We start from the raw sequence: 13,594 nt of genomic DNA on the forward strand, positions 1-13,594 counted from the left end.
TTGTCCTATGGCCTCATTATCAATGGTCAACACCTATGCATCTTCTCATTCCGATGATACTTCAAATTCCCAATTTACTTGTGTCATTACTAAGGTCCTCAAATCAACTCCTATCTATCTTATATAACTAGTTATGTAGAGTTTCCTCCAAGGGCCAAGTGTACCATTTATCAATATTGGACAGTGAACTGGGTCTCTTCTCTTATATGACAAAAGTGTTTATATTCCCTGACAACCCAGTCCATGTGACTTTATCATTTCCCACTCCTCCTCTGGAATGGGAATATCCTGACTTCTTCCTAAAGCTTTTTATTGTGTGATGTACTGCCTAACACATTGACAATTAGGTTGAGGTTCCACTACTCCTTTAATCTATTATCTCACCATAACTTATTTTAAACGTGCTTGGTGTGTCCCTAGCAGACTTATTCCTTCTTATTCTCATCATTGTAACTAAATCTATTGAGCTCTTTTCCTGTCATTTGGATCTTATCCACTTCCTTTTCCTATTTTTGCTATAGTTGATATCATTTCAACCTACTGTACTTATTCTTTAACCTTTGTCCTCTCTCATTCTTATACTTTTTCCTTCAAAGATGTCCATCCCATCATCAATTTTAACCTTCCTTTTATTTTTTAGTCTTATCTTGATTACCAGTTCCATTACTTCTAGAATTCTAACCTTACGAGTGGCTCCTACTAGCACTTCTTTCATATTATGTAATACTTGTAATTAACCATAGAAAATTCTTCTTGTACCTTCTTCCTAGCTTGACTATTAGAACATTACCATTCCTACTACCCTTAGTAGGAAATTACTCATCCTGGTTAGATAGGAGCCCCAAAAACTATAAGTTCCATCTGAAGTAACATAGCTATAGGAAATGTGTGCTATGCCTTAATTCCAAACAAAATACTTCACGTGTTCATTCTCCCTAATATAACCACATGTACTGCCCATAACTTTCCAAACTTCAACCTTAAATTTATTCATCAGTAACAATTTTGTCCACTAAAACTTATCCACAACACTTCCTCTAGGTTATAATTCATAAGAGTTGTAAGCCCTAGTAACTATCTCGTTTTAACTCCTGTCACTACTCCGATCATACTTTAATACATAAAATTAGGTACACACTTACCATCGTTTTCTTTTAAGAAGAATGTGTACAGATTGGTGCCTATCAGGTTCTTAGATACTAGGTCATCTCAATATTATTTCCCTTGCTTATGTAGACTTTTAGAGCCAAAAGTATGATCTAAACTTGAAGAGAAGGAGAAGTATCCTCCTACAGTCATTTGCACACTGTTATTTGTAGAATAAAGCTTAACCCATGTCTCTTGGTATTCTTCTTGAAATTTCATCATCTCTTTCTATAAGATATTAGTTGTAACAATCCTTCTGTTATACCATTGATTTGCGTGACATATTATCTTGAAGTTTACTATTTTTACTTGTACTCCATTTCTACCTTTTTATGCTTACCCTCGCTCTTTGCATCCCTACATCTCACTGTATTCTAGAAGATACCCCTCACTAACTGACTCTTTCAGAAATGATTCCAATCATACTTACTGCCACAACTCTTATCCTTGTACTTCTCAATGACATGTGACTACCATTCATATGTATCTCTTCCTGTTTTATCTCTTACTATCGTTTTGTCACTTATTTTCATTCATGTTTTCTTATAAAGTGACCCTATTGGTCATACAGAAAATCCTTACCTAACCCTTGATCGGAGACCCCATAACTGCTATCTCACAATTTCTACTCATGACCTAAGCCTATGTACCATTTTCCACCATCCTTTTTGCTTGTCATGCCTAGTTATACTATTAGATTTACTTTTATTTAACTTATTACTTATTAATTTGCTCCTCTACTTGATAGGACAGTTCAAGACATCATTGCATATTTTATAACTTTTACTTGCTTTGGTTACATTCCTCAACTAACTTTTCTCATACTGTTAGAAGTTTAAATGGTTCTCATCCCATTGCTATCTACCCCATCTTGGAAATGAAAATAGACAGAGTTTGATGCTATAACTCTGAACTCCATGTTTTGGCTCCTGACACTGCCTGAATTATGACCTGCTTTAAGTCCTACACTTCTAGATTCTAAATCTTGACAACTATCCTTACTCATGTAATCTCATTCTGGGCTTTCTAATATTGCCTCTTACTTCATCCTATTTACCTTGCCTAGAATAGCACTTTATGTGCTTCATACCTCTCTTTGATCTCCCTAGTCTTGTCATATTCTTAGCTACTTCTTCATCTCTTTTAGCTTATCCAAAATGAACCCTTGATTACTTTATTCCTTATCTCCATTCTTCTTGACCTAACAGTTATGCTAGATAACTATACCTTTTAGTATCTCTGCTAGGTCGTCTTCACCTCTATACTACTCAGAATTGGTCCTTTGACTACTCAATTAATCAAAACTTAAGATACTGAACACCATAACCTGTCATTCAATTCACAGGATTTTCATCCGTCAAAATCTAATCACCTTTGGTTCCTATAATGAAATTTATACCCTGTTCAATATACCCTAGCCAACTATTCTCTGCCACACTCCCTAGTCTCATTTAGGACATCATTCTACATATCATTATATTAGTGGTACTCTTCTGTCTCTCCTGAGAAAACATCACTAAACTCTGCAGCATCATTGACTACAAGAGAGGTACCACATCTACCGCGCTACCACAACTGTATAAGGCTATCTGCTATCTTTTATATTATAAACTTTCCTATAATGCCATTTCCCAGGCTACATATATTATTCATAACCTCGAGTTTCCTTTAGGGAGTAGAATCGTACTTATGCTCCATTATCACACAAAGGAGATGCTATCTTCATTAAAATTTAGGCAATACGTCCACCAAAACACCAACACTACCAACGATTTCATACTGGCAACTAGATGATCCCACTAAGTATGTGTCATAATTACATTGCAACCATACTAAAAACCTCTAGTCTCGTGTTACTTATATTATTACTCTGCGCTCGAGTTAGGATAACTGAGTCACTGACTCTAGTTACCACCAAACTGTGGCCTTTCGATATTCTGACTTTAGACCCCTAACTAGGAGTTTCCAACTCTTCTGTAGATATAGAACTCTAGTCTGGCATATTTGTACCAAACAGGGGTTATCTGCAAACATCCTTATCATGGAGCACCACGGAAAATCACGCAGCTCTACACAATAATCTCATGTCAGTACTGTAATCTATAATTTACAGAACGGACATCGAGAACATTGTATAGTTACTATGATACGTCCCAATAGACTAGGTCTCCCAATCTCTTATTTCTCTTGAATCTACTGATATCATAAACTCACTCTGACTGGGCCATCCACTGATGATTGCCAGCAGTGGTATCCTCACCCTTATCTAGGGCAACTATACTTTAAAAACTCACCTTTATGTATTGGTGCCTTACACCAGATAGGCACACCACTTAAACCCATACTGACAAAAACATAGTATTTCTTAGAGTATGTAGTTCCATGGCAGACCTCAACACGTTTGCTAAATCTATTTCACATCACCATGCACTTCACAAAACCGAGATGCTAAACTGAAGTACTCTTATACTAACCAAGGAATAATGCATAATCTAGAAGTAAAGAATTACAAAAGAAAACAAAACAGAATCCTATACTCTGCATGTGACCCCTTAATTAGACTCTTCTTAAAGCTTTAGATATGTACTTCCCATGACTGGAGCCTAAGCTTTGATCCCACTCTTGTCACGACCCGATCCTGTGGGCCAAACCGGCACTAGGCATAAAGCCCCCAAGGCTCGTAGTAAGTCTTACTATTCCTAAATCCAAAACCAAGGCTAAAGACTGAGGCCCAACATGTAAATAAATAAAATAAAATAAAAATATTTCATTTCAATTCGGGTTAACCCAACCCGATGATTATCAGCTACTAAAGCTAGGGGAGCCCAGCTCAAACCTATTACCACCATTTATAAATTATTTATTTGTCATAAAAATTTTCATTCAGTAAAAAAGCCAATAACTCAATTTGACACTATCTCTAACAAGATCCATAATACTGCTAACACATGCAGAGTTATAGATTACAAATTTAGAAAATAATATTACAAATAAATAACTGTTAATGAACCTGCAGGGAAGAAAGCAGGTTACTCTGAAAAAGAACTTCTCCTGTGGCCTGAAAAAAAAATAGAGTGAACAGAGTGAGCGTTCGACTCATAGAGTAAGATATTTATTTTACCTATAATTTCTATAACTATCTAATTCTAATGCATCTTTGAAAATGAAATGCACTATCTTTATACAAGTCATACAAATCATATTAAGTCACACAAATCATATTAAGTCACATCAAAGATAATCTGGAGCACTCACACACCCGTGTGTCACATCCATACTCACACATACATATATAGGGAGCTGATCCCCCTACCTAGCTCTCTTAATCCCAAGCCTGGCAGCGAGATCAACTCGAGCCAGACTTTCGCTTAATAATCCATATGTAAGGGCTAGCGAGATCAATTCGAGCTGTGCCTACCTCGACTTATCCATAATAAGGATCGGGTCCCAGCGAGTCAAGCTCCAGCCGCGTCTACCCGTCCTACACATATCCATACACTCCACATACACATCAACTCACACAGATAGCTCCAGATTATCAAAACATAGCAATCAAAATACTACCATCAAGATTAAATGCAAAACAGGGTATGTCTAATATTTAACTATATAAATATAAGTATAAGTGATGCATGAGCATGCTAGAAATATAATAATATTGAAATTATAAATAAAATAAATATCTACTCACTATACACCGAGGACTATTGTGGCTGCTGGGTAGAGAAAAATAGCTGACCTCGATTACCTAAATAATTATATCATAAATTTATTATTATTAATTCAAAATAAAACTCTAAAGAGACAATAGACAGCCTAATTCATGCAGAAAATCAGACAGACTTTCCCCTGTACCTAGGACCTACTCAACCTACAAAAAGATCCAAATAGCGCTTCTAATTCACCAATTTCCACAATCACATCTCATCAACATCATATGGCCCCTCTTTGGCCCTCCAAATCAGACAATAGTAATAAACTTGAAAAATTACGTTTTAGTCCCTATAATTGATATTTTGTAAAAATCTACTCAAACAAGCTCTAAAAATTCTAAAATTTTGCCCCGCGGTTCTTAATGAGGTTATAAAGCTATCGCAAAAGGAATTGTAATTTTCTAATCACTCATGAATATTTTATAAATTTTTATTCAAGAATATTACTCAATTTCATAAGTTTCCAACAGCTAACATATTCTTAATTCAACCCAATTTAATATTCACATATTTAAATATTTATTTTCAAGCTTCAAGCAATCATATAGAATTTAAATATCACAAATTCAGATAATCTTATATGTCCATATGCTAAAAATCTAACTCAAAAAAAAAAAAAAATATATATATATATATATATTTAAAAATATTCTACAATCACTCAAAAATTCAACAAACACCATATAATATCTTCAAATAATTTTACTTTCATCATATATTTTTCTTATAATTTTTCTCTAATTTTTCCTATTTAAGAAACACTGCATTTAAGCACCATAGACTGAGAAATAATGAAAATAATCTTATCCAAAGCTTATCTGTGTCTCAAAAATTTTAAAATTTATGAGGAAGCCTCTAGAAGTTGAATCATCCCCAAAACTCATAGGAGCCACTGCCGGAACTACCATACACGGTGGCTGGTCGTCGGTCACCGGAACTGGTCATACCAAAATGTTCTTCTCCTCCTCTTGAGTCCATAGGTGGTCTTGGATCGTCGATCCAACATTCGGATTGTCGGAAATCTAGTAGGAAAGTCAAAAAAGGCCGATTTTTTCTCTCCTCGCCGGCGCTGGAAATGGCCGCCAAATTTAGCAATACTGGTCTCATATGAAAGAGCTCTCTATCAGGAGTCCATAGCTGCTAGAATTACTCCGATTGGACGTCGGGATCGCTGGATATGTTTAGGACCCATTTTTCTCTTTGATGCCTTGCCGCCACTGCTATTGTTGCTGCCGCTGGAGGCTTGCCGAACGTCAGCTGGAGGTCTCCGGTGGTTGCTAGTGCCTCCTAGGGTGTCGCCAGCCGGTGGAAGGGGTCGCCGGAGCAAGAAAAGAGATAGAGGGACAGAGATGAGAGAGAGAAAAAAAAATCAATTTTTTTTTTAAATTACTGCAGCAGCAGCAACTGACAGTGGATATAGCCTACTGCTCCACGCCATTGTTACTTCCCACTTTTTCCTCTTTTTTTTTTCTTTTTCTTTTTATTATTATTATTATTATTATTAAATTAAACTTTCAAAATATTTAATATTAAAATACTATAACTCACAATATAATATAATATAACTATATATATATTTATATTTATATTTTTATTTATTTATTTATTTATTTTAATTATCTTCCTTTATTTTAAAATCATTTCAAATAAATCTCATAATATTAATAACATAATATTTTATTTTATTTTATTTATAATTTAAAAATTTGAGTTGTTACAATCAAAGAGTCTATTTATCAAAAAAAATAATAAAATAACTTATTTAATTTATTTTTAAAATTTAAAAAATTTATTTAATCTTTTTTAAAATTTAAAATACTTATTTAGATCTAAATATTTTAAAAACTTAAAATAACTATCGATTCATTTAATAATTATATTTGAGAAAAAATAAAAATTTGACATTAAAAAAGGCGGGGGGGGGGGGGAAATTGTCAAAACGACAGCATTTGGATAATTTAATTTCTGAATATTTTAGGCAGACGCAGTCAGGCCGAGCCGCGCAAGCGCGTACACAGGTTTGGGTTTCATCTCCTGTCAGTTACGATTCACGAGTGACAACCTCTCTCTCTCTCTCTCTCTCTCTCCAACCTGCAATCAAAATTCGACTCTTCTGCTTCATCATTGTCCCTTAGGGTTCCCTTAAAAAAAATTTTCTGCAGAAATTAAAAAAAAAGGGCAAACACGAGATTCCAGTTAGGGTTTCATGTTCTTCTATGTAGCTTTAATGTCATGAATGGAGATTACTACCTCTGCTCTCACTCTCGCTTTCTCTTCTCAGCCTTTTTTATTAGCCTCCTCTCTTACTATCCTCTCTCTCATGCTCACCCTCCTCATCATCCGATCAAAGTCACCCAAATCCCTTCTCTCTTCTTCTCATGCCACGTCACCCAACCGTACTAAAACCTGTAATTGTTGCTCTTCCTGTAACGGGACCTTAGGGAATTCTGATTCTTCCTCTCTGGCCAGTATTACTGGGCATCTCAACGGTGGTGCTGCGGCGGTGGAGATGGTGGCGGCTGTATCTGACAGGGCGGTGGAGAGGCAGACGGGGGCGTCTATGATGGAGCAATTAGTGCCTGAAATTACCACGCACGCTCTGAGTTATTTGGACTATCCTAGTCTCTGTAGATTGTCTATGACTAATTCATTGATGCGAAAGGCTGCTAACGATGATAATGCCTGGAAAGCGCTTTATCACAAGGTATGTTTTCTTTCCTTTCAATAAATCTCAATTAGCCAAGTTATGCTAATCTTATTTTTGTTATTATTTTGGTGTGTTAAATTTGGCCTTATGTGTTTCTTCTTGTTGAATTTTTGTGTTTAACAGTGATTTGCAATTTTTTTTTTTATGTGGAATTGCCTTGTTTCTTTTAATTGTGGAAGGATGATGTGAGCAGTCTGAGAATTAGAAAATCCACTTAACTGAGGCTAATATAGCAACTACATGTGGTTTATTTAGGTTGCAGAAGTGTTTAGGATCATTACAGATGTTTCTCTAGGTAAGGAAACTATTATGGTTCACTTTTTATTAGATTTTGTGAGGCCTTGGTATTTCTTTTTCTTTCCTAAAATTCTATGAGCCTTTGCTGACATTTTCATTTCCCCCAACTTTTCTGGTTTCTGATTATCTGCTTTTCTTTATTTTAATGAGCTCTTTAAGTTGCAGATTTGGGTTTTGAATTGTAAAAGCTTCTCCTTTGTTTTTGTACCTGTCCATGCAGTAGTTGCTATTTAATTTGATTGCTGTAGCTTTTCTTATTTTTTGAGGTGCGTGTTTTTTTTTTTTTTTTTTTTTTTTTCACCTTTTTGTCTTAGGATTTTACATTGGAACAAGATACTGTGACACCTGTTAATGGGTGGAAATCTTACTATGCGGCTACAAGAGCCATTGTGAATGCCAATTCAGAATTTTATAACATCATCAAAGAAAGGTCTCTTCCAGCAATGAGTCGTTTTTGGCTTAATGCAGATTATGTCAAGTGCATTCATGCATCTGGGGAACTTTTCTCAGGGTATGTGATCATACTTGTGCTGAATAGTAAATGCAATTACATGAGTCTTGTTCTGCAGTGATAAAAGAGATCTGACAGTAGTTTCTTCAATTTATTGAATGTTTTGCTTGTTTTTATGTTTGGAACATTTGGATATAGTTTATGATGGGAACTGTTGGATGATTTGAGTGTTATTGTCACGCTTGTGTGATCTTTTATTGCAAGTCATGCAGTTATTGGAGAACTAATTATGGGGACGTTGTAGATATTGTTAATATATACTGTATTCATATTGTTAGGAGTTAGGACTATGTTTGGTGTGTCAGAAAGTTTATACTGTTTTAATGCATTTTAGGAGCCAAGAAGAAGATTGTTTATAAATGGGTAATTATTTGTTGCCGATAAGCATGATTTATGACTTAGAAATAATTTTGCCACTGCTACATTTACCTCTTTACCGAATTCAATAATATGGAATGAGGTGGTGATTTGAGTTTCTTGAGATGAAAAGAGTATGCATCTTTGTGAAGCACATATACATTTGGTCTAGCCCTGAATTTAATGATCTTATTATTGTAATTGGGCCTTGGATGTGTAGAAGAATATTAGAACCTAAGCTGCGTGGTCACTTCTTGTGATTGTTTGTTGCATAGAATGTATGGGGTGGGCATGCACTAATGATTTTTTACAATAATACTGGGGAAGGGAAGGATAGAAGATCTCATATGTTTTGGAAAAGCATATGGGAGCTAAGTTTATCCCTTCCCATTTGTTAAATTAGTAGCGGAGGAAATGGGTTTTGGAAAGAAAGAATTAAATGAAGGGTATGGAGCCTTATTTTGTCCAATTTGGTACATTACTCTGAATTCTAAAGTAGTAAATTTGTGGTAAAAGTTATGACACAACTTACACAAGGAAGTTGACATCTTTGAGTAAACTGTCTGTAGATACTACCTGATGAAGATGTATGTTTTGTGAATGAAGCTTGATTACATATATCTTTGAGTAATCTGTCAACACTACCTGACAAAGATGTATGTTTTCATAAATACATTGTTTTATCATTTTACCCATAGAAAATGTCTAGTCTGAAATTGGAGAATGATGCTGACATTTTTTTTTTCCTTTTAATTTTCTTCTACTGAGAATAATGCATTTTAGACAAGAAAGTGTTATTTGTCAGAGGTTTGGTCTTTTTTATGGGTGGTTAAATGCTAACTTTTACCTGCTGTTGCCAACTTAATTGGATTTTCAGGATTTTGAAATCAATATCTGCTGTGTTGAGCTTGAGCCTCAGTTGATAGTTTTTGCTTTTAATGTTTGATCAAGTCAAAACTGGAATGAGATGCTTTGCATGCGCAGGTATAATGCTGTAATGCAGAGTTGGCAACTTGCATTTAATTGGGAGCAAGGGCTAGAGTTTGAAGTTCGAGATGTTCGTGCTCGAGTGCTAACAGACATGGCCTGGGTTACCATGAAAACCTATGTTCACATAGACACTGGGCCATTTACTGTAACTAATGTCTTTGAGTTCCATAATGGTCGATGGTACATGGTGCACCATCACAGTTCAGTGATGCTCATTGATGGAGATGTGGACCAACAGATTGTTCATGCATAAAACAAGAGAAAGAAGATACCAATTATAACAGTATTGCTAGTTGCAAAATAGTGGTATTGATCAGGAGGAAGCTTCTTGAATTTTCTCTATGAATTCTTCAGTGGAAATCCTTTTCAGTTTTTCCAGCCTCAGTTTTGGTTGTTTCTTGGGTAAAGAGGCGTCTTTCTCGCGCTCCTTTTTTCCCCCTTCTTTTTTTGTCAATTCCTTCCGTATCTTTTTTTGTAATTTTTAGTTTGTATTTTTTTTTTTTGGGGTAAAATTCATTTATATTCCCAGATATATATGCAAATAGAAAAATGGCAAATGTGAAGTCCAGAAATTAAATGGGATGTCAAAGTTTTTTATGTTGAATGTTGGAGTCGATGGAATGCTAATATTGAAGGACACTGGTAGCCGAAGCAGAGAGATGAATGAATGAGAAACATTCATGCTTGTACTAAAAAGCCTTATACTCGTATACCTCTTTTGTGTTCTCCATTGATTATTTCATCATTCTCCCTTCCCTCTTGTCCTCCACTCTGACAGGCCAAGATTGTCTGCTTCTGCTCCAGGTAACAAGAAATGTTCAATTTCCATTTTTCAACCATTTGGTCTGACATGTGACGAGCCCAAAAGGTCATTAAAATCTGAATTGGAAGTAGGTGGGAGGAGATCATTACGAAAGAGTTTAACGGTCGTTACTCGTTTAACACATTGGCCAAAAGCAGCCTGCCTAAGCCAATTACTGAAATTGTCAATTTCGTAATTAAATATAACAGAATACTCATTAAAAAAAAAAAATAATAAAAATAGAAAATGCTGTTCTTGCGACTATTACGTTGGATAAAAATCTATGGTCAAGCTGATGATGATATGGCGATATCCAGGTGTGGGGCCAGAGATACACAGTTCAAGTTGAAGGCTTGAAGCTAGTGGCTGTTAGGCTGTTATCCAATCCTTTCCCTGTACACAGTATAGACAGAGGGAGAGGAAGAGGTAGAATGGCAATCACCCTACTGTCAATACCAACACCTCATCAAACCCTTTTCTCTCATCGCCTTTATGCTAACAGCAACTCATGCTTACATGGGTCAGCAGCTCTTCTTAGATACCCATCTAAGTCCTTCATTCTTCTCTCTTCTTCGTTTCCTTCTTCCTTAACTTCTGTTGCAGAAGATAATCCTCTGCCACCTCCACCATGTGCTCGTCCTGTCCAGTCAGAATCTGCGACCGTTGATTCTGGGGAGCCTCCTGTCGGGTACCTTCACATTTTTAAAAAAAGATGCCTTTAAATTAGATTTAACTATAAAGTTAGAGTTAAGATATATCATTAATTTGTATGTTGTTTCTTTAATTCCATTTGTTTGGGCACCAAGAAATCAAAGGCAAAAGAAGACAAGGAAGTGGTCTTTCATTTTTTTTTGTCTCCCTTGATAGTGTTCTATCTAAGCCATATCTTTGTATCTCAGTTGAGTGTGCATATATTCGGTTTTGGTAGATGTTTGACAAGTTCGCAATATGTCAATCCTAACCGAACTTTCAATTTTCTTTGTTGAAAGCTCGATGTTGATTCCTATAATGTTTTTTGAATTTTTGCAGCAAATGCTTGGACTATGGAGAATTTGTGAATTGAACAAGTTTAAAGGGTTAGAAAGAACTGCAAAAGCTTGAATTAGGGTTTCGATTTCAAGAAATGGATTTTAATTGCTGGGTTTAAAGTCAATTGCATGTTTTTAGTGAAGAACATCAACTACTAAGTGTTTGATTACCATATGAGAGCTATCTGGTTGGGATACTGATAAAATGTTTTGGGAAGTTTTGCTTGCGGAAGGAACCTTAGAAGTAGGTTCTTGAATCCTTTGAAGTTCTTGCCGTTAAAAGAACCTTCCCAATTGCTTAATAAACCTTTGAATCTGAGCATGAGGAAATTTTATGTCCTACTTTTACCTGTTGAATTGCACCATACCTTGCAAAATATTTTAAGTTCACTCAGCGCTGTGATGTCAGTGTGCTCTTCTGGGAGAAAGAAAAGTAGGAAATGATTCTTTGCTGCAGATGCCTTATGATAATTCAACTTGTTCAATTGTTGGGCGGATGAATATATACATGTATTTGTATGATACTGACGTGGATTCCATGCATTTTGCAATTTTCTAGCATTATGAAGAATTTGGTTATTAACTATGAATAGGATAACATCAAAACAATGTTGAAATTTGAATACCTACCTAACGGAATTTTTTTTTTCTACAGGGGTTGTAAGGCCTGTGGGAGACAGGAAATTGAGAAGGGCTGCAATGGAGAAGGAAGGATTCAAGGTGGGATTGCAACATTTCCAGGGTTTGGTTGGTGGCCAATAAAGGCTTACAGACCATGTCCTGGATTTGTGGCATCTGGTGGCAGGTATAGGCGGCAAGGGCAAAGCATGGATGAAGTTGCCTTTGGGAGGGGGGAGAAAAGAACTCGTACAGGAAGCAGCACTGAGGTTGAATCCAGGTAAAATCGTTGAAATTCTAAATCAAAAGCTCTAATTTGTAAGCTTTTCACCTGCAACTCCTGCTTGACGCCAGAAGGCACTGAATTTTCAGTCTAGTGCCTTTAAGTCTTGTGTGAGGTCCTTGTAAACTTGTATTGGCATCATAAAATTTTTATTTTGATACAATTGGCTTTGACTGAGACTCAACCTCGAGACATTACAGCCTTGAAGACGGTTCCAATGCCAATATGCCAAAGCTCGTTGGTTGGCATCTGAAATTTTTAGTTAACTATGATGAAGATTTGTGTGCATTAGCAGAATAATCACTTCCTATTTTTTAAAGGTCGGATAACATCTAATGGAAAGGCAAATTCTGGTGAACTTTTAGCTTTAAATCTCATTGTAATTTATGCATAAGATGAGTGGTGAAACACAAGGCTGGTTCATATATTTATGGTGTTAATCTTGCAGCAACAAAAGGTGAGATCCAAGGAGATTTAAGAGGTAATCTTAGTGGAAGGGGATGTGTTAATGTGATATCCCTCATCCGTCTACAGTGTAGCGGAGCAAGGCATGTCACACTCGGTGCCAAAACACCCTATCTTATCTTATCTCAATTTATTACTTCTTAATTATCACATTTAATTTTCATTAAATTTCTGTGGAGAAATTGACGGAGTTTCCCCTCATTTCTTAATAATTTGACGATTTTTCACCTGTGTGAAACAATTACAATTATCTTTATATATATTCTCAAATTCATTTTCTCATTCAGAATATCAATAAGTTTCACTCATATAAATACATAAGAAATTCAAATCATTTTTATACATAAACATTTCAAATTTGAAATTTGAAACTGTATTAATTTACATCATGTGCATATTTAATGTACAAAAATACATAATTTACATTACATATCTAAAATTTAATTACAATGATAAAAAATAAAATACAAGCTGGTGGACACTATCAAAATACGCATTGTTGAGGAGGTGACACTCAGGACCCAAATGCAGATCAAAACTTCTAATCTCTAGTCTATGGTTTATTGGGTTTTCTGGCTAAATTTTCAGTACCTACACGTTACAAAAGCGGCGCTCTAAACATAAAATTTAGTGGTGTCAATAATACAAAAAAATATAATATGTATTAAAAGTAAAAA

The 13,594-nt window shown here is 35.4% G+C and overlaps 2 protein-coding genes across 2 annotated transcripts; both read left to right on the forward strand.

The window, feature by feature from the left end:
• Positions 1-6,905: 6,905 nt before the first annotated feature.
• Positions 6,906-10,325, forward strand: LOC110673793 (F-box protein SKIP8). The gene is made up of 3 exons (XM_021836997.2): positions 6,906-7,563; positions 8,178-8,374; positions 9,716-10,325. Exons 1-3 carry the CDS (start codon positions 7,096-7,098, stop codon positions 9,972-9,974), a joined length of 924 nt encoding a protein of 307 aa, XP_021692689.2. The 5' UTR covers positions 6,906-7,095; the 3' UTR covers positions 9,975-10,325.
• A 503-nt stretch (positions 10,326-10,828) lies between these two features.
• LOC110673803 (uncharacterized) lies at positions 10,829-13,167 on the forward strand. The gene is made up of 3 exons (XM_021837009.2): positions 10,829-11,211; positions 12,207-12,449; positions 12,901-13,167. The coding sequence occupies exons 1-3, from the start codon at positions 10,955-10,957 to the stop codon at positions 12,911-12,913; spliced, it is 513 nt and encodes a 170-aa protein (XP_021692701.2). The 5' UTR covers positions 10,829-10,954; the 3' UTR covers positions 12,914-13,167.
• Positions 13,168-13,594: the final 427 nt, after the last annotated feature.

Source organism: Hevea brasiliensis, chromosome 9 (genome assembly GCF_030052815.1).
Source record: "Hevea brasiliensis isolate MT/VB/25A 57/8 chromosome 9, ASM3005281v1, whole genome shotgun sequence".
In the NCBI taxonomy this organism is placed as follows: domain Eukaryota; kingdom Viridiplantae; phylum Streptophyta; class Magnoliopsida; order Malpighiales; family Euphorbiaceae; genus Hevea; species Hevea brasiliensis.